At 39.7% G+C, this 22,359-nt stretch overlaps 1 protein-coding gene across 1 annotated transcript in view; it reads left to right on the forward strand.

Annotated features, from left to right (window-relative positions):
• The window catches only part of IL6ST (interleukin 6 signal transducer), a 59,112-nt gene extending 44,365 nt beyond the window's left edge, over positions 1-14,747 (forward strand). The window contains exons 15-17 of the mRNA XM_011996745.1: positions 3,935-4,031; positions 8,741-8,822; positions 9,646-14,747. Coding sequence (XP_011852135.1) covers positions 3,935-4,031; positions 8,741-8,822; positions 9,646-10,383 — 917 coding nt within the window. The 3' untranslated portion in view covers positions 10,384-14,747. The remainder of the gene's footprint in view (positions 1-3,934; positions 4,032-8,740; positions 8,823-9,645) is intronic.
• The last annotated feature ends 7,612 nt before the right edge of the window (positions 14,748-22,359 follow it).

Genomic DNA, 22,359 nt, shown 5'->3' on the forward strand with positions numbered 1-22,359 from the left:
TGTGTTCTTTCCTTCTCTATCCTCATTTCTTTCTTTTATAGACAGATTACTTGAAGGACTAGTCCACTTTATTCTTTACTTCCATACCTCCCTCTCAGTCTTTAGCATACTGAAATTAGGGGTCCAGCCCTACCCCTGCACTGAAACCTCTCTGGTGTCACTCAGAAGACCTCTTGATCGTCATATCTACTGCATGCTTTTTAGTTTTCATCTTTTTTCCACTTTTTTTTTTTGGAGGCAGGGTCTTATTCTGTCGCCCAAGCTACAGTGGAGTGCAGTGGCATGAACATGGCACACTGCAGCCTTGACCTCCTGGGCTCAAGTGATCCTCCTACCTCAGTTTCTCAAGTAGCTGGGACCAGCGCCACCACATCCAGCTAGTTTTTTTTTTGTAGAGATGGCTGGTCTCGAACTCCTGGGCTCAAGTGATCCTTCTGCCTTGGCCTCCTAAAGTGCTGGGATTACAGACATAAGCCACTGCCTCCAGCCTTTCTATTCTTTCAACATTTGACTCTGTTGGCCTTCCATCCTTGAAACTCCCTCCTCCCTTGGGTTTTCTAACCATACTTTTTCTACTAGTACAGTCTCCTGAGTCTCCTTTTTCTCTGTTGTTTTCTTCTCATTCTCCTTTTTTGCTCTTCTTTTTTTTTGAGACCAAAAAAAAGCCTGTCACCCAGGCTGGAGTGCAGTGGTGCGATCTTGGCTCACTGCAACCTCCGCCTCCCAGGTTCAAGTGATTCTTCTGCCTCAGCCTCCCAAGTAGCTGGGACTACAGGCACGTGCCACCACGCCTGGCTCATTTTTTGTATTATTTTAGTAGAGATGGGGTTTCACCGTGTTAGCCAGGATGGTCTCAATCTCCTGACCTTGTGTTGTGTCTGCCTCGGCCTCCCAAAGTGCTGGGATTACAGGCGTGAGCTACTGTGGCTGGCATCTACTTTTAACTTTTAAATGGTTTGTTTTCCTCAGAGCTCTGTTCTTGACCCTATTTTCTGTTTTTGTTTTTCGAGACAGAGTTTTGCTCTTGTCACCTAGGCTGTAGTACAATGGCGCAATCCCAGCTCACTTCAACCTCCACCTCCCAGGTTCAAGTGATTCTCCTGCCTCAGCCTACCAAGTAGCTGGGGTTAGTAACCATCACGCCTGGCTAATTTTTTGTATTTTTGTAGAGATGGGTTTTCACCATGTTGGCTAAGATGGTCTCGACCCCCTGACTTCACGTGATCCACCCGCCTCGGCCTCCCAAAGTGCTGGGATTACAGGCGTGAGCCACCGCACTTGACCCTGTTTTCTTACTTGCCTATTCAAACTCTGTCCATGGCTTTAGCCATCCTCTCTTTCCTTCCCAAATACATTTCCACTCCCTCGTTCTATGCCACAACTATCCAACTCTTAGCCAAAGCCAGAAATTTAGATGTGATTACAATAAATGTATTTTTCTCTCACATAAGCTGAGTGTCAAGTCCTATTGATTGTGCTTACCCTTTCATCATCATTTACTTCAGCTGCAAGCTCCTTGTGCTAACTTTTCTTTTCTTAGTGCGTTGCCCTCAGTGAGGTCTTCACCTCATCATCTGGCTGTTCTGTATCTTCCCTAAAGCAAACTTAACCAACATTCTTTCTTGTTCCCACTACATTTTGAATCATTATAGAAAATTACCTTATTTTACCATAATTGTAACCCCCACCCCCAAGTGCCAACCTACTGAATGATAAGTAGTAAGTTCCATGTGCTTTGTTGGTTGAATACTTGCTGAATGAGAGAATAAATGGATGAGTGACTACATAAAATAAATGATAAAAAAAGATCCCGAGCTTTGCTGTTAGGGCCAGTAATGAATATAGTTTCTGGGATAAGGTTGGTCCCATATGGTGGCATGTTAATAGATATGTTATTTAAAATAAAACTTTATACCATCATCTTGAGAAAAATTAAAAAATAAAAATGTATATTTTATGTATTTCTGTGGAGACCAGCCATCTCTACAGAGCTCTGTATATATGTATGTGTGTATACACACACACATAAAAACCCATATATATATTTTTTGTTTGTTTTTGAGACAGAGTCTTGCTCTGTCTCCCAGGCTGGAGTGCAGTGGTACAGTCACAGCTCACTGTAACCTCAAATGCCTGGGCTCAAGCGATCCTCCTGCCTCAGCCTCCCAAGTAGCTAAGACTGCTGGTAGGCACCACCACAGCTGGCTAGTTTAAAACAATTTTTTGGTAGAGATAAAATCTCATTATCTTGCCCAGGCTAGCTTTGAACTCCTGACCTCAGTCCTCCTGCCTTAGCCTCCCAGAGTGCCAGATTACAGGCATGAACCACCACGCTCGGCCTAACATTTTTTTATTATAACAGTGTTCATTATAGAGAATTTAGACTATACAGTAAAATGTAGAAAGAAAAATTAGTCCTAGTCCCTTACCCCAAAATAACATATTTGTATATCCTTTTAGTCTCTTCTCTGTATATATTTTTTCCAAAAATTAAATTATACTTAGTATTACTTTATAACCTACTTGTTTCAATTCTCTATGTATAGTCTCATGGATCCATTATGGCTTCTTCACATGGCATGAGTCTTGCCAATGAGGACCTTATAGCTTAGTTGAAGAAATTTTGCATAAGTAAATCAGAAAAAGGAGAACCTGTGAACTATGTAGACAGTAAATAGAGTAGGAATGTAAATATACCAGTAATGGATAATTTTACCTTCAAAGAAGGTTTTAAGAAAATACTTGAGCCTTGAGTTAATATGTGGACAAATAGGAAGAAGGTGGCATCTTAGCAGCATGAGCAAAGGCACAGGCTTGAAAACATAAAAGCAGATATTTAATAAATAAAAGTTTCTGCCTAAATTAGATTTGGCATTTTATATATATATATACACAAACATACATACACATATCAATATATATACACACATATATCAGTATATATACACACATATATACGTCCACCCATATATATAATCTTTAGCATTTAAAGAGTTAATATTTGCCAACCCATAGTTTATTCTCAAGCATTTATCTGATTTCTTGATTTCTACTGAGCTTCATAGGATAGTAGTTACTTACAAAGGGATATGTGTGGTGGAAGGATAAAATTAAGTGAGTAGCATATGGCTGCAATATTACTTTCATACGTTTTTCCTGTAAAAGACTAATTAAAATTCAAAATTAACCAGAAACAACCATCAGGAAAGTCATTTTAAAAATCTCCAATATTAATTATCCCAATTAGTGATTAATTTGATGAATAAGTCCTCTTTTAAATGCAGATGAGGATTTGTGTGGTATTTAGGGATCTTAGGCTTGTTTACTTTTTAGTTTATTCCTACTTGTGCCACTCCTCATGCCCGTTGAGCAGCTCCTAAAATTCTTAGCCCTGTATCAGATATGTCGTCTTTTTGAAAAATGGTAAATAACTCTTAAAAATTCTGAGAGTGCATTTTTATTTTTTTAGAAGGTTAAATGTGTAGTTCAATTATGTTTTTATAGCTTTTCCATTTTACCCAGTATTTATATTTGTTCTGACATAATTTCTCTGTTATACAATATTAGAACTGAGAGATAAACTTTTACTAAGATTCTACCAAATGCAGATCATAAATGTTACAAATGGTTATGTTTGAGAGCTCTAACTTACCCAGTAGATTACCCAATACACTGATCATTTTTATCCCCCAACCAACATTTTATGCTATGCGGCCAGGTTACTGTTGTAAGACATAAATGGTTGGGATGTGATTTACCAAAGAGAGAAGAGGGTAAAAAACATCAAGTCTGAAGAGACCTTGAAAAATAATTAGGATTGTATTTTATCTTTTCAACAGCAAGTCTGGTTGGGAAGTTGTATTATATCTCCTTAGTGCATGTGTCAACAATTATTTCCCATCACACCTCTTTTTTTTTTTTTTTTTTTTTTAAGCTCAAGGAGAAATTGAAGCCATAGTCGTGCCTGTTTGCTTAGCGTTCCTATTGACAACTCTTCTGGGAGTGCTGTTCTGCTTTAATAAGCGAGACCTGTAAGTACCCTTATTCATATTTTTGCATTTTCTCCCAGCTCTATTGAGCTGTAATTTACATGCAATAAAATTTATCCATTTTAAGTGTACAGTTTGATGAATTTTTGTAATTACATACGGACGTATAACTACCACCACAATCACAATATAGAACATTTTCATCACTTTTATAAAGCTTCCTTGTTCTCCTTTATAATCTGTCCTCTCCACAACCCAACCCCAGGCAGTCATTGATCTGCTTTTCTGTAACGATAGTTTTGCCTTTTCTAGAATTTTTATTTATTTATCTATTTTGAGACAGAGTTTTACTCTTGTTGCCCAGGATAGAGTACAACGGTGCAATCTCAGCTCACTACAACCTCTGCCTCCCTGATTCAGACTCCAGCCTCAGCCTCCCAAGTAGCTGGATTACAAGCGCCCACCACCACACCCAGCTAATTTTTTGTATTTTTGGTAAAGATGGGGTATCACCATGTTGGCCAGGCTGGTCTCGAACTCCTGATTTCAAGTGATCCACCCTTATCTGCCTCCCAAAGTGCTGGGATTACAGGCATGAGCCATGGCCAAGAATTTTATATAAATACAAATAAATAGCATGTAGTCTTTTGTGTATGTCTTTCACGTAATATTTTTGAGATTCATCCATGTTGTTGCATATACTTCTCTCTCTCTCTTTTTTTTTGAGATGGAGTCTCACTCTGTTGCCCATGCTGGAGTACAATGGCATGATCTTGGCTCACTGCAGCCTCCACCTCCTGAGTTCAAATGATTCTCCTGCCTCAGCCTCTTGAGTAACTGGGATTATAGGCACTTGCCACCATGCCCAGCTAATTTTTGTGTTTACAGTTGAGATGGAGTTTCACCATGTTGGCCAGGCTGGTCTCGAACTCCTGACCTCAAGTGATTCACCCACCTCGGCTTCCCAAAGTGCTGGGATTACAGGCATGAGTCACCGCACCTGGCCTACCTTTTTCCTTTTTATTGCTGACTAGTATTCTGTAGTATGGATACATCAAAACTTTTAGACTCATCTGTTATGGAAGTTTAGGTTGTTTCTAATTTTCAGCTATTATGAATAATGTTGCTATGAATATTCACATACAAAACTGTGAGCGTGTTTTCCTTTATCTTGAACAAATAACTAGGAGTGAGAGTGCTGGGTCATATGGTAAGTATATATTCAACTTTATAAGAAACTGCCCAACTTTTTCACAGTGGCTACACCATCTTGGATTGCCGCCAACAGTATTCCATATTATTACCAACACTTAGTGCTGTCAGACTTCTTTCATTCTAGTGAGTGTGTAATACTATATCATTTTAATTTTAATTTTTCTGATGACTAGTAATGGATCTTTTCATGTGTTACTTACATATTTTCTTTTGTGATGTGTCTATTGAAATATTTTACCCATTTTCAAATTTGGTTATTTTGTTTACAATTGAGCTATAAAAGTGCTTTATATGTTCTGATTACAACATTGTTAAATACGTTTTGCAGACTTTTGTCCAGTCTATGCTTTGCTCTTTTGTCTTTTTTTTTTTTTTTTTTTTTGAGACAGAGTCTTGCACTGTTGCCCAGGCTGGAGTGCAGTGGCGTGATCTCGGCTCACTGCAAGCTCCGCCTCCCAAGTTCACGCCATTCTCCTGCCTCAGCCTCCGTGGTAGCTGGGACTGCAGGCGCCTGCCACCACGCCTGGCTAATTTTTTGTATTTTTGGTAGAGACGGGGTTTCACCATATTAGCCAGGATGGTCTCGATCTCCTGACCTTGTGATCCGCCCGCCTTGGCCTCCCAAAGTGCTGGAATTACAGGCATGAGCCACCGCACCTGGCCGCCTTTTTGTCTTAACTGTGGCTTTAGAAAAGCAGAAGTTTTACACCTGTAATCCCAGCACGTTGGGGGCCAAGGCTGGCGGCTCAAGGTCAGATCAAGGCCATCCTGGCCAACTCAGTGAAACCCCATCTCTGCTAAAAATACAAAAACTTAGCTGGGCATGGTGGCACGTGCCAGTAGTCCCAGCTACTTGGGAGGCTGAGGCAGGATAATTGCTTAAACCCAGGAGGCGTAGGTTGCAGTGAGCCAAGATCACGTCACTGCACTCCAACCTTAGTGACAGAGTGAGACTCCATCTGAAAAAAAAAAAAGCATAAATTTTTTATTTTGATGAAGTTCATTTTATCAATTTTTTTCTGTGGTTCCTGAGTTTTGTGTCCTGTTTGAGAAGTCTCTGCCAAACCCAGTATCAAAATATTTTCTCATGTTTTCTTCCACAAGTGCAATAGTTTCAGCTCTTAGTCTATGATCCATTTCAGGTTATTTTTGTGCATGGTGGGAGGTCAGCGTCAAGGTTCATTTTGTTCCTACAGATGTCTAATTCCATTGTCATTTATTTTGAAAAGACTGTCTTTTTCCCATTGAATTGCTTTGGTACCTTTGCCAAAAGCAATTGTCCTTATAAGTCTGTATCTATTTCCATACTCTCAGTTCTGTTTCATAAATGTATATATGTCCGTTCTTATGCCAGTACTGCCAGTACCACATTGTCTTGATTAGTATAGCTCTATAGTAAATTTTGAAAATAGGTAGAATTCTTCCAGTATGTTCTTTTTTAAAAGAAGTTATTTTGGCTAGATTTCTTTGCTTTTTCATATACATTTTAATTCAGCTTGTCAATTTTTTTTAAAACTATAGTTTTGATTGGGATTTTATTGAATCTATAGATCAGATTTTATTGAATCTATAGGAGAGAACTGCAATCTTAACGCTATTGAGTCAGTCTGTGAACCTGGTTTATTTCTTTATGTATTTGGGTTTTGTTTAATTTACTTTTGCAGTGTTTTGTAGTTTTCAGTAGACAGGCCTTACATAACTTTTTTTGAATTCATGACAGAAGTATTTTTTGTTATTGTAAGTGGAATATTTAAAAATATTTTCTAATTCTTAGTATGTAGAAATGCAATTGATTTTTTAAAATATATTCATCATATATACTGAGACTTTGATAAATTCATTTACTAGTAGCTTTTTGGATTCTTTAGGATTTTCTACATACACATTCATGCTTCTTGGGAGTAATTATAGTTGTTCTAATCTTTATGTTTTTAGTTCTTACTGGCTAAGACCTCTAGTACATATATCTAGACCATATAAGAGCATTGCATTGTTCCTAATTTTAGAGGTGAAAGTATTTAGTCTTTCACCATCACATGTGATGTTAGCTGTAGGTTGAAGTTTTTGCTTTGTGGGGTTTTTTTGTTTTTTTTGAGACTGACTGCTACTCTTGTTGCCCAGGCTGGGGTGCAGTGGTACAATCTTGGCTCACTGCAACCTCCACCTTCTGGGTTCAAGCGATTCTCCTGCCTCAGCCTCTGAGTAGCTGGGATTACATGGCATGCACCACCATGCCCGGCTAATTTTTTTTGTATTTTTATTTTAGTAGAGACGGGGTGTCACCATGTTGGCCAGGCTGATCTCAAACTCCTGACCTCAGGTAATCCACCCGCCTCAGCCTCCCAAAGTGCTGGAATTACAGGTCTGAGCCACCATGCCCGGCTGCTTTGTGGGGTTTTTTTCCCCTTTACTACTACTTCCAGGGGTAAGTTCTTATTTCTGTTTTGCTTTGCTAGCAATTTTTATCATGAATGGGTGTCACAATTTGGTCAAGTGCTTTTTCTGAATCTGTTGAGGTGATATGGTTTTTCTCCTTCCTTCCATGAATATGGTGAATTTTATTGATTTTCATATGTCATCCTTGCATTCCTTGGATTTTGCTGTATTCAGTTTAATACTCTTCGTGTCTGTGTTCTTGAGTGAAGTTAGTCTGTCTTTGTGCCTTGTCTGTCTGGTTTTAAAATCAGGATAATACTAGCCTCATAAAATGAATGAAAACATGTTACCTTCTCTATTTTCTGGAAGAGTTTGTATAGTGTTAATATTGTTTCCTTTTGCCCAGAATTTTGTGGGAAGGTTTCTAATTAAAATTCAATTTCTTTATAAATATATCATAGCTTTCTTTTTCTTCAGTCTGTTTTAGTAGTTTGTGTCTTTCGAGGATTCATTCATGGGTTTGTCTAGGTTGTCAGCTTTACTGCTTTTTATATTACTTCCAGATGTTATAGGTATTTCCTACAGGAGAGTCAGTCTGGTAGGCTCTCACTCTTTGAAGTACCATTCTCAGTAGTCACTTTTTAAAATTTGATTTTTATATTTGAACTTATTCTCAAGATGACCCATTTCCTGTGCACTTATGAACGTCTTTGAGCTAGGAACTGTATTAACTGTAAGGAAGACATATTTCAGTAGGTTTTTGATTATATGGATATCCTAAATGAATTTTAAATATTGTTAGCCTTTTCTTATTAAAAATAATTTGGTATCAGTGGGAACATTAATTTGTTATCTGGATTCTTTTAATTGGAATACCACAACATGTGGCCTGGATAAAGATTTTAAGTTGTTTTAATTGCAGAATTTTGAGAGTTAAAAAAAAAATTGAACACTGATTAGATTTAGCCTTGTTAATTCATTATGAATACATTACAATCCTTATAAGAAAAATAATTTTTGTTTGGGGTAGAGTAGGTATTTTTTGTTCATTTAGGTGATTGGTTTGGTTTGTAAGTTTTTGATGAACATGTTTAGAAATAGGGACTGTTCATCGCTTATTATGTGTGGTTTTACATAGGCCATTTTTCTTTTCTCTTCAGAATTAAAAAACACATCTGGCCTAATGTTCCAGATCCTTCAAAGAGTCATATTGCCCAATGGTCACCTCACACGCCTCCAAGGGTAAGAGAAAATGCTTCTGAGTTGCTTATAATATACCGACATGTTAGTAGGTATATTGAGTATCTACAGATGTACCAAAAGATATTCAAGCTGAGTCAAAAAGTAAATGAAAATAAAATGGTACATAAATGAAAATTTTAATCAAAATTTAATATGTATGACACATTTTAGGGGTGTATCACCATCATAGCGTATTTGTTCTGATATTTTAAATTGTTTAGTAAACATTACAGATGTTTGGTTGAACTTGCAAACTGAAAACTTGAGGTGCTGAAACTGCTATGTGATGGTAACTACCTCAAGGCAAGCATTTTGGATTGAGTATTAAGACTAAGTTCAACAGTCTATCATTTTAGCACTGATGAAATGATCTCTGGGAACCTACTCTAAACTCTGAATTTTAAATATGCCCCAAAGGGGAACTCGTTTGTATTTATTATCCTCCAGTAGTCCTTAAAATTTATATTAACAGAGTAAAATGTATTATGTATTTTTATATTCTACAAAATCTCCATCATTCAGATTTGATTTTCCTTAATGTTTTCTAGTTTTCTGTCTGGTTAATCCTAGGCTGCCTAGTCTAGGCATGAAATATTAAATACTATTTATAGACCATTAGCTTATCAAAATGTAGCACCAACAATATTGATTTAGACTACTTAGACTCATTTTACAGTATCTGCATTTTGGGTAGTTGACAGTGACTTAGTGACATAATGCAGGTTATTTCTGTACCACTGTGAGTTACTGGGAAGTTTCAGAGATGCATTAACTCTGTGGCTTTAACTAATACTTGCCATATACAATTTTCTCTCTTCCTTAGCACAACTTTAGTTCAAAAGATCAAATGTATTCAGATGGCAATTTCACTGATGTAAGTGTTGTGGAAATAGAAGCAAATGACAAAAAACCTTTTCCAGAAGATCTGAAATCATTGGACCTGTTCAAAAAGGAAAAAATTAATACTGAAGGACACAGCAGTGGTATTGGGGGTTCTTCATGCATGTCATCTTCTAGGCCAAGCATTTCTAGCAGTGATGAAAATGAATCTTCACAAAACACTTCGAGCACTGTCCAGTATTCTACTGTGGTGCACAGTGGCTACAGACACCAAGTTCCATCCGTGCAAGTCTTCTCAAGATCCGAGTCTACCCAGCCCTTGTTAGATTCAGAGGAGCGGCCAGAAGATCTACAATTAGTAGATCATGTAGATGGCAGTGATGACATTTTGCCCAGGCAACAGTACTTCAAACAGAACTGCAGTCAGCATGAATCCAGTCCCGAAATTTCACATTTTGAAAGGTCAAAGCAAGTTTCATCAGTCAATGAGGAAGATTTTGTTAGACTTAAACAACAGATTTCAGATCATATTTCACAATCCTGTGGATCTGGGGAAATGAAAATGTTTCAGGAAGTTTCTGCAGCAGATCCTTTTGGTCCAGGTACTGAGGGACAAGTAGAAAGATTTGAAACAATTGGGATGGAGGCTGCAATTGATGAAGGAATGCCTAAAAGTTACTTACCACAGACTGTACGGCAAGGTGGCTACATGCCTCAGTGAAGGACTAGTAGTTCCTGCTGCAACTTCAGCAGTACCTATAAAGTAAAGCTAAAATTATTTTATCTGTGAATTCAGATTTCAAAAAGTCTTCACTCTCTGAAGATGATCATTTGCCCTTAAGGACAAAAATGAACTGAAGTTTCACATGAGCTATTTCCATTCCAGAATATCTGGGATTCTACTTTAAGCACTACATAAACTGACTTCATCCTCAGACTAGCTGAATGATTTTGTGCTGTTTCAGGATGTTTGCACTGAAGAAAAATAGAAAGCTTATCTGAAATTTATAAAACTTTTTGTTTTGCTACATAAAAAACAAGGTATTTAAATAATAAGCAGTGATATGCTTAGTGAGCACAGCTATACTGATTTTGATGAGTCATCAAAGTGGCTTAGGGACAGTTAATATAAAAGATTAGAGGAGCAAGGTGTAGACCATCTACTTCAGCTAAAATAACTTAAAAAGAGATTCATAGGCCATAACTATATGAGCCCAGCTTTTGTAATCTGCCAAAAAAAAATGAGCAGCCTCGTGTATATCAATGTACACAATATTCCTTAGGTCCCTTCCATTGGTAGTGATGCTGCCAGTTATTACTGGAGAAAAGGAATTCTAGAGCTTTAACTTGGCAGGTTAAAAGTACTCATTTTTTATTCATCAATAATTAGTAATCTCACTAGTTTTCAAAAATTTGCATATTATTGACAACCTCTTTGAAGAACTATTTCACAAACTCAACAGAGTGCCATGATAAGAGCTAGGGATCCCCCAAACTATCTCAAGCATCTAAAAAATTGCCATTTTTAAAGGCTTAAATTGTAGTAATAAAGGGGGAAAAAGAAAGTGGTAGTAAAGGGGAAAAAAAAACCATAAAGCATCTAAAAAAATGGCATTTTTAAAGGCTTAAATTGCTGATGTTTATATATATATACACACACACATATATACACACATATGATTGACCTTAAGACTTCAGAGAATTGGGTAGATGAAGCACTTTATATAGTATATATCTTCAGTTTAAATTTGTTTAGAGTACTTTTTAAAATTTTTAAGTAGGTAAAGATTTAAAACTTTTTATTTTTAGTGAATGTTTGAAGCAAACTAAGATGACTTGGGCAATATACAAAACAAAACAGAACCCCCAAAAATGTACATCTTGATCTTAGCAAATATCCTTATTGTAGAGACAGTAAAGAGATGGTATTTTAATATCTGCAGTTCTGAGGTAGGGTGGAACTTAGTTCTACATTGTGATTTAGGAATTTTTAAAACCGTTTTTCTTCAAGGGAGAAGTGACCCAGGCCTCAAGTTTAATGCTAAAGCCACTAGTGTACTTATGCCGTCCCCTAACCACCACTTGGCATTATGGAGACAGAGGCTAAATATAGGGGCTTTCTTAAGAAAGTAAGAGGAAATTAGCAAGCATTATTAGTGATTTGACTACTGCTATCAAGTGAATTCAAAGGAAACAGATTTTTAATGCCATATTTAAGTTACAGAAACCAGGCATGCTTAGAATAGTTTCTAGAGGTTATTGGAGAATAGAAAGCTAAGAAAACTTGGTATACATTTACAATTGAAATATAATTACACTTTCTACTCTCAGAATATTATTCACATTAGGCCTCCTGTTTATCTTTTATATTCTTGCATTTATATAACACCTGATCCTTTCAAAGTTCTTTCACATATTATATGATCGTCTTTATGAAAAAAAATGCTTTTTTCTGATATATTCAGTTTCCCACTTGAGACAAAATTAGATTAATAGAGTCACTAATTCAAAGTAGATGAGGAAAATCAGGCACAGAGAAGTAAAGGTAGGGATAGACCCAAATTTACACAACAAGATAATGATATTGCCAGCGTTTAAGTTGGTCATCAAAGGCTGGGCTGGATTTGTCTTGCTATATGTGTCAGGAAATTTATACCTATTACATTTTCCATTTTCTCAAAATAAGTCACATGACTGTAATGTTTAGCTGCAACTTATAACAAATAGTGTCATGAAGAATGTTTTAGTGTGAGATTTGTACATTTCAGAGTCAGTTATACAATGTGAACTCTTGATCTATGGGAATGAGAATGGAGGATCATTGAAGGCCATGATACAAACAAATGTACATGTTAAAGCCTGTATAAAACATGGTACAGTGAGTGAATACCCCCATCCCCAAGAACACTTTATACATATTAAATGGGTATATGATTACTGTCCAAAAATGCATTCCGGAAATGAACATTCATTTGAGCACTAATATATAATGTACATCTTCTGCCCTAAGGAGAAAATAAATTATAAAACTTGTTTTACATTCAAAATTACTTTCCCGAGCATGTCTTAGAGTAATCTGTGTGTTGATGCATGTAAATTGTACTTTAGGTAGGCAAAGAAACAAATCTGGTTATTTATGGAAAAACTAATCTAATAAAGTTAGTGACTTTATCACTTTAAATCTTTAGAGTCTAAAAGTGGTGTTTAAAGTAACACTAGCACATCAGAGAACCTTGTCTGGACAAAACTAGTTCACTCACTGCTTCTGCAACTGCAGTTGCTCCCTTCAGGGTTATAGAAAAAGGACCCAAATGTTACATGTGTTGATATTATAACTTGTCAGTTACTGATGTCTGTAGTATCCTACCCTCACCTCTGAAAGGGATAATACTGAATAATTATTAGAAAACTGTAAAACTTCACACTTTGTACCATTAAGACCTAAAATTTTAATCCTATCCTTTTTTATGATGGATCAGTCAGCACTCGGGAACAGCAGCAAGGAAAAAAAGCAAATTTCATTCACATATTCTGTGTTCATCTCTCTTCTCTACCTAATTGTTCATTTAATTTCAGCCTTGTTCCTTGATAAGGGATTTTACCACATGAAGTCATCCAGTGTCCCTAGCTCTTACTGTGAAGTTAGTGGAGTATAATTACAAATGTTACAACTTAAAAATGTTACAAAACATTTATCAAAGCTCATATTTAGAGTATCTAGTTTGAGAAATAGAAATCAATTATTAAAGATGTCTTTTTTCTACCCATTTAACTAGTTAAAACCATGACATGTAAATGTAGAAGTAGAATAATCATACAGAATTCCCTAAAATGTTTCTGTTTACTAACATTGAGCAAGTACATCAAGTAGAGAGATCTTCCTTCATTCTGTTATAGTCCACATCATTCTAATTTTGCTCAGTTATTATTAAGAGCATATTCCTAAACCATACACTTTTATTTCAATAAAGTTTTATTTTGTTGAGATGAATAAAATATCAAAGTTATAAGCTACATAAGACAAAAGTTCAATTGTTCAAAAAAATTTACTGGGATAGCTTTCTATTATAGGGATTGTTAGATTATATTGCTCTGGTAAGATTACTTTCTAAAAAGTTTGTACTTTTCTGTAAAATAAAAGAATATGGAATCATAAAATGGCACGTGTTTTAGGGTTAGCCTAAAATTGGGCATTGTCATCGATTTCAAAGAAGGTATGAACTAGCAGGCTTAAACAGCCTAATTCCTCTTTGGACTGGTCCTTGGCAGCAGTTCCTTTTCAGACTCAAATAGAATTCAGATAGATGTAAGTCAAAACAAAACTTTACAAAGCCAAGCATATTATCTTTTGCATTAACCTATTTCTCCATCATACATGATACTAATATGTGCATTAGCATGATATTCTCATATACATTATATTAAAAATTAAAAGGTGGCAGCTCAGGGTGAGCTCTTCTGTTCATTTGTTCCTAAATTTTTAAGGGCTTTTTCTCAGTCAATAGTTTGTACAAACTGGTTAGTTTAACTTCATTACCCATTTCATTAAAGTTGATGGATCGTGATAAGATGCATTTAAGGCCAATAGTGATAGATGTTTTTTTATCTCTTAAACACAAGCTTTGAATGATAACTACAGGTTTTAAGTGCTGTTACATTAATACCATAATGTGATGTGTTAGAAACAAAGGGATATTTCAAAGGTAGGTATTTGAAAATTCTCTAGTCTCAATGTATATGTGTATTGAATATACTCTAAAAAATAAATGTGCAATTTGCTAGTAGGACAATGCAGTGATTAGCATTAGGTATGTCTCTTTTATATCCTAGCTGTATCCCACTTTCTTCTAAGTGCAATCCTTTCATGTTCACTTGCTGTTTTATTCTATCTACTCTTAACTGCATTTGGAAGGCTTGTCTAGAGTATAGCATGTATTTTTACCTTTGCAGTGAATTGCATGTGCTAATTGTAACCACAGCTATTTTTATGTTGACATAACTCCAAATGTTATATTAAATGTTCTATTATATATCAGCTCTAATCCCTTAAGTAAAGTTTAAGAAATAAATTCTTGTTCAAATTTTTTTCTGTATGTGGTTACTATCATCTGACTACGCATATTTGTAACAGCATTTATCATTAGTGGTGTTAGGTAAATAAGCATCTTAGCGTATATGAGGTGCTTCATGTGGGTTTTGTGACATTTTAAATGTTTGACATAATGGAATGTGATTTAAAAGAAAACCAGTACACTATCTTGGCCTTAATAACATAGAATGGAGATGGCAGATTTATCCACTAGTTTTCCAGATTTACTGTTTAATAGCTGAGGTCTGAAATCGCAGCATCCTACCTCCTAGTGGACTTTTAAAAAAAAAAAAAAAAAAAAAAAAATCTACTTGGTTGTCAAGAGCCCAAGTATGGAGGTGCTGCGCCATCTTGTGGCCGTGTGTGCCCACCCCGCACTGCTGGAGTCTCCATCCTTGCTGCAGTGAGACTTGAAGGAGATTGATACATGGCATCCTCCTGCTACTTCTTGAGGTTAGTAAGTATTAGATGAAACGAATCAGTCAGCAAGTCCACCTGGAAGGAAAAGAAAATCTCAACTATTAATGTGCCTTCACATTGTGATTTTATCTAAAAAAATGCAGTGAGTCAAAAAACCCACAAGCCAGCCAACAGTAAGTCCTTCACATATATACCAGTTTATAGAAATAACATGTCAGCTTTGGGCTATGTGCTCCTTTGTTTAAAATCTTCTATTTGGTTATGGCTTGTGTAGGCTCAAGCCTGATTTCTTTAAGGTGTGAGTGGCTCATCTTATCCTAATTTGTGTGATGGATACAGTCCATCCTGCTTTGGAAAAGATATGTAATTCCTTGAGAGCATCCTCTTTCCCTAGCCCAAAGGCAGTGAAACAGTTTCCTTGTTCAGGATTGCTTAACTTTCCATTTAAGCTTTTTCTTTTTAAATTAATACAAACTTCTTCTACACTTTCAAAATATGAAACATATTACAACTATGTATAGGCTCTTCCATACTTAAGTCCAGTGCTTGGGCAAGTTAATGGAGTGAACAGAATACGAGCAAAGAGGAACTGAGGTAGAAAAAGAAGAATGTGTGGAAGCAGCATGAAGCTCAGCCAACTCGGAATCAGGGTGAACAGCTCGAGTCTTGTTGCTGCTGATTGGGGTTGGCTCTTGGACAACTTAGATCATGGAAAGGCTGCTGGGGTTCTCCATAGCTTAAAAGTTCTGTCTCCATCGAGGGAGGAAAATCTACCTTTCAACTCAAAATTCAATATTTATTTTTAAATACAGCTATTTTCCCCAACCGCTAAAGATTTTCGACAGATATGAAGCCAGAGCTTAGTTTTAGAAACCTGTGGACATTCAAACCTGATTCTTCTATTCCCTGTGACTATGGTTATGTCATTTTACATGTCAAAAAAGTTTATCTAGAATTGTCATTTCTTATTTTTGAGTTTTTTTAGTGAGAGTTATCCCCTCACTTAAATGGCTTCTTACTTAAACATCTGTGCATTCTGTATGAAATTGGGAGTATTTCTGGGATAACATGGTGAGATACATGGTGGTAATCCACAAACACAAAAATAAAAGCCCCCCCCCAAAAAAAAACAAAACCCTCAGGTAAAGTATTTCTCTCTCTTCAGCTGTCTCATTAGCCCTGGCTGTGGATGGTCCTAAGACAGGCTAGCCAGAGTAATTCAGTGGCCACAAGTGGTTTCTCCCCCAGAGTGCTGGTTTGAACTGAATGAGACTGGCCTGTTGACTAGAAATCTAATACCTCAGTCCAGGCCTACTTTCCTAGAACACTCTTCACTTAGTAACAGGTCCAAGACACAACTATTAAGTATACATCTGGGTCCTGTCCCTGTAGGGAAGGGTTTTCCTTGCAGTCTTGCCTGTAGCCAGAAGCAGCCTGTTGACTAATGATAGCTTTTAAATGAATTCATAGAAAATTCTAGCAAATAGGCTCTATAAGCTTCTATGAGAGGGATAATGCTTTTAAATGCATGGCGTGAAGGGGAATATTTAAATAAAAAGGCACTGAGATTCTGACAGTAGAAACCATAATTCTGCATAAGCATTCCGAGAATGAAAAGTCAGCCACTCTTCAGGTCAGTGTGGATTTTGCCAGTTGTTCAATCTAGACATATGAACACCAGGGCTACCCAGCCAGCATTAGTGCCTAGAAAGGACCCCCAAGAAACTCTAACTGCCACGGTCAGAATCGAGACTAGACATTGTTGCTGGGGGTGCAGGACCGCTCCTCTTCAAATGAACCAGAAGACTTTTCTGATCACCTGCTGGGGGCCACATGCCGGAGCAGGGTGTCCAAAGGTGAGCAAATACATGCCATCTATGAAGTGTTTACTGTGGGTTATGAAATCCTAGAAACTTATGAGGTAAATACCTGCACCATTTACAAACGCAGGCTCCAAGAGGTTGAATAACTTGCCCAGGGTCATGTGGTTGACAAACAGTGGAGTTCCAACTCCAACCTGATCCAAAGTCCGCATTCTTTGATGTGTACGCCAATTGTACCCAACCACTTAAGCAAAATCCTTGATGATGTCATGCCCTGGCTAACTTGTGGAGAATGCACATCTGCTTCCCAGGCCCTTCAAACTCCTCTGAGGTTCTCTTCCCCTCGTCGTCTCCCTCCCCACCACCCTTGTTTGTGAATATGAGGCACCTCATGCCCTCAAGCAGCCCCCTGCCACTGCCTACCTTGAGGTGTCCTAACTGAGCCCAGAGCAGTGTTTCTCCTTATGCCCTCAAGGTTTACTCCTCGGCCGGCTCCCCACCCCTACTAGCACATACATTTGCTCTGACCCTATAGAGCAACACCTGCCAAAGACGTCAATGTGTCCCACTTTCCTGAGAATGCACCCTCACATGACCCCTAGAGTCTCATTTTTCTGGCCAAAGAAAGACTCCTCTAATGGTGGAATCTAGCCCATGGCAACTAGTGACAGGAGGATCTCTGGCAGGGGCCTTTCCTGGGTGCTCAGTCCACGGTCCAGTCCCAGGTGGTTCTGTCGGCAGACTTCCCCGGGCCTGCTGCCTAGCGCAAGCACCTGTCCCAGCCTGCCTCACCTTCACAATGCCGCCAGCCACTCCACTCCATCTCCTGCCACTCCCAGAGGGGCTGCCTGCTGCTGCCCCGCTGTGCTAACCTCATTCCCCATGCTTGCTTTCTGTCCTTTTGGGGCCTCGCTAGACCTTTCCAACCCCCTAGCTCCACACTTTGTAGTTTCCGGAACATACTGAGTTTCTTCTAACCTAGCCCATGCACATGATTTCCTCTCATAGAATGTTCTCCAGTCCCCAGTTCCTGTTAAGCTGGGAAATTCTTACCGGTTCACCAAAAATCAACTTAAATAGATACCCTCTTCAGGGAAATCTTCCATTCTCCTCTCTCCTTCCCCCTGAGTTAAGGGCCTTCTATACCCTGACACCTACTGCTGGGCCTCTGGAGAGAGGCCCCGGCTCAGTCCTCTCCTGGCCCAGCATAGTGCTTGGTGTTTGGCAGAGCTTGCTTATATGAAGAAGTAAGTGGGTGAATAAACAGGTTATGTTTAATTTAAAAAAAAGTTTAAAATATGTCTCAGGTTTCATCTAATCCAGAGTTGCACAGTGCCATGGGCAGTCAGGAATCTGCCTCCTCTGCACCTCCAACCTGGGATCATTTCCTGATTCCCATCCCACCCTGGCTACAGGCAAGAACTTCCCCCACCCCCACCGAGAGAGAGTCTTGCTCTGCTGCCCAGGCTCAAGCAGTCCTCCTACCTCAGCCTGCAAGTAGCTCAGACTACAAGCAGCACTGCCATGCCTGGCTAATTTTTCTTTCTTTCTTTCTTTTTTTTTTTTGTAGACACAGGCTCACTGTGTTGCCCAGGCTGGTCTCAAATGCCTGGCTTTAAGCCATCTTCCATCCTTGACCTTCCAAATTGCCGTGATTATAGCTGTGAGCCACCATGCCTCGGCAAGAGCTTTCATTTGAAGCAAAATACATACTCAATCCAAAAGCAAAAATTTAGAGAAAATTAAAGTTGGATGGATCCTTACTAATCATTTTGTCCAAACTCCTCATCCTGGACAAGGAAAATGAGGTCCAGAGAAGAGGGGCCAGTAAACTTTCCAACAGCACAGGAGAAAAGGCTGGGTTTGTGGGTTATCAAAGGACAGCGAGGAAGACGGAGTGAACCAGGATCAGGCTCCGCCTTAAGAACACATCAGAAAGTGCAAGCAGGCTCGGGCCACACAAAGCAGACTACGACTAACCCCTGGCCAAACACCAGGCAGCCCCAAATACAGAACAATCCCCCAATTCCTCAATGAGAAGATCCTAAGAAAAGTTTTTGGACAACTTAACTGTGTAAGCCTTACAGATGTTGATTAAATAGATGTCTGCCTATGATCCGTATTTTAAGTAAGATGATGTGGAACAATGCAGAAATACAGAATTGATTTTTTTCACTCGTACCTCATGATAGTTCCATGCAACTCTTCACCTGCAGTTGAACACTGAGGTCCTTCCTCATCATTACCAGATCCCCTTTGTGAATCATTGGCACAGGTTTTGGGAGCTCGTTCCTAACATTTCTATCTAGTTGTGTGAGAGACAGCAGACGATGCTGTCATGGAAAACAGTATTCAAGCCTTAAGTATCCACTTTTATCTTAAGAGACTTTCCCCCATCCCAATAATGTAACCTCTTACCATTTTGCTTTTTAAAATGGTCTTTAAAAAACTTTACACTGAAATCTAACCTAGTTAATATTGAGATCATATCCCAGGAATAATGACTAAATCCCTGTTCTATGACTTTGTCTCCTTTTATGCCAGTTCCTTCTGGTGATCTCCATGAGCCTCTCGAAATTAAAAATTAACATTGGATGATGTCATTTTGGTGAATGGGTCTTTCACAAACAGAACTTTTGTGTTTAAATAATGAAGAGAGGCCAGGTACAGAGGCTCACGCCTGTAATCCCAGCATTTTCGGAGGCCGCGGCAGGTGGATGACGAGGTCAGGAATTTGAGACCAGCCTGGCCAACATGGTGAAACCCCATCTCTACTAAAAGTAAAAGAATTAGCCCGGCTGATTGAATTAGGGGACTGCTTGAGGGCTTGGTGGTGTGTGCCTTGGTGGTGTGTGCCTATAATCCCAGCTACTTGGGAGCCTGAGGCAGGAGAATCACTTGAACCCAGGAGGTGGAGGTTGCAGTGAGCCGAGATCATGCCACTGCACTCCAACCTGGGTGACAGAGCGAGAATCTGTCTCAGAAAAATAATAAACAAATAAACAAGAAGAGAGAAACTGTGATATGAGAAACTTTGTAAGTACTTTGCTAACGGACTCCCTCTTTTTGGGGGAAAGATTTTTCAGAAAACATTTTATGTTCAGGCAAAAAGCTGTGCTCATCCGGGATGCCCTCTTCTGTAGAATTTTGTCATGCAGGCATGAGCTGGTGACGAGGAGAGCCAGCAGTGTGCACAAACTATTTTCAATTAATGTTGCCTCAGTTCTCTGGGTCAGACTAAACTATAATTCCTATTGTTACAATGAGACTTATATTTCAGGACTGGCCACAAGAATTTTGGTTGACCTCTGAGGAACATCCAGATATTCCCTGCCCTCTTCCAGCCCTTTGCCAAAGATGTGACTTCAAGCAAGGAGGATCCCTCAGTCCTCGTATCTCCATCAGCCCCAGCAGGGACACAGATGAGTTTATCTACAACCCATGCTCAAGTGCTCGTGGGGAGGTCATCTTACAGTCCTGCTCCCAGGACAGAAATGAATGCCCAAGCTGGCACCTAATCATAGACCTCTGACCTTAATTGAGGCAGGTTCAAAAGAGACGTCTAATCACCACCTTTTCTTTGAGACACAGACTCACGCTGTGGCCCAGGCTGGAGTGCAGTGATACACTCTTACGTAACTGCAACCTCGAATTCGTGGGCTGAAGCAATCCTCCTGCCTCAGCCCCACGGGCAACTGGCACTGCAGACGTGGGCCACCAGACCTGGCTCATTTTTAAAAAAAAGCTTTGTAGAGACAGGGTCTTACTATGTTGCCCAGGCTAGCCTCAACATCCTGGCCTCAAGCGATGCTCCTGCCTTGGCCTCCCAAAGTGCTGGGATTACAGTTGTGAGCCACTGTGCCCGTCCAACCACAACCCAACCACAAGGCAACATCAAACAGGTTTCTGTCTTCTCCAATAGAGTCATGTGTGAATGTAAGCCAGCCCCATTTCCAAACCAGGAGGCTTTCTTTGTGCAGATAATTCTGCAGGTGTCAGATTTTCTCCTGATTCCATGATAAACGAAAGCTCACAATCTGGTGATGTCAAAGGGCCTCCCGTAGCAGAGAGAAGAGTAAGAAACACAGTGGGTGAGACAAGAGAGGTACCCAGGGCACACAGTCATGGGAGGCACTCAGTGCCCTTGGCCGACCCCGAGAGCGAGCACCTCCTTCTGTTGTGAGCCCTAGACTCGCCCCAGTCCAGGCCCTGCTTGGTGACGATGTCATCAGCTGGGGAGCTGGGCTTTCTGTCATTCATCCCATGAGATGGGGACTATTCCAGTTCTCACATTTCTTGTCTTTGAGATTATTGTGGCACCTACTTGAGGAATGGACTAGAGAGGGTAAGCCTGGGACAGGACACTACTCACGAGCCCTTTTCTCATCGGGGTGAAGTCTGAAGGGGGCTGAGGCCAGGAGGAAAATAGGAAATCTAAGCCAGCTCAGGAGCAGCGCTGCCAGATGAGGCGACTGGTTAGCTGAAGGCTCCAGGGAAAGAGAGGGGCAACGAGCCAGGAACGCGAAGGAAGGGTAGCTGCTCCCAAGCCTGGGGACACCATGTCCAAGGAGAAGCATCCTGCAGAGGGTGAGGGAGGCCTGAGGCTCCAGAAACCAGGTGGCGCCTCCCCTCCTGAGGAGGCCTGTGCGTTGCTTGCAGAGGCTCATGCGGTGTCCACGCCACGACTCTGGCTGTGTCTACCAGAGGTGGGGAGGGAGGGTTTCTAGATTGTGGGACTGGCCTGGGACCCTAACAATGGCATCTCCAGATGAGCACTAAAGGCAAATAGCTGAGAAATAGCTCATTTCCTCTTTTTGGACAATTCTAGACAATCCCCTGCCCAGCTTCTCCTCCATGCCTCCTCCTTTATTCCAGCACCACCGCCTAGCCTCCCCCAGGCCTGCCGTGAGGTTCTGGGGTCCTCCAGCCTGGGCAGACCCCTTCTTGTTTGTGGAGAGTATCAGGAAGGTGACCCTGAGAGAGGGCTGGAAAATAGGGGACTCTTGCCCTAGACACTCACAGCTGGGTTCATACCTCCCCAGAGTCCGCCCCTCCCCTGGCCCCACACGGAAATGAAAACCAATGCAAAGCCGCCCTTTAGAAACAGCATGGGCTTTTCTCACCTCAGTTACCTCATCTGTGGTGATGACGACAAGCGCCGCGGTAATTCTCCCCGCGCTCACTATGTGCCAAGCACCATGTGCAGCAGACCGTGGTAGAAAGAAGTGGTAGAATCATGGCTTCATTTCACTGCCCCAATTGTTGTGGTGATACTATTTCACCCATTTTACAGATAAAGCAACTGAGGCTTAGAGAGGTTGAGGAACTCGTGGAAGGCAACAGAGGAGCAGGGAGCAAAGCTGGG

Source organism: Mandrillus leucophaeus, unplaced genomic scaffold, assembly GCF_000951045.1.
Source record: "Mandrillus leucophaeus isolate KB7577 unplaced genomic scaffold, Mleu.le_1.0 Scaffold523, whole genome shotgun sequence".
NCBI lineage: Eukaryota > Metazoa > Chordata > Mammalia > Primates > Cercopithecidae > Mandrillus > Mandrillus leucophaeus.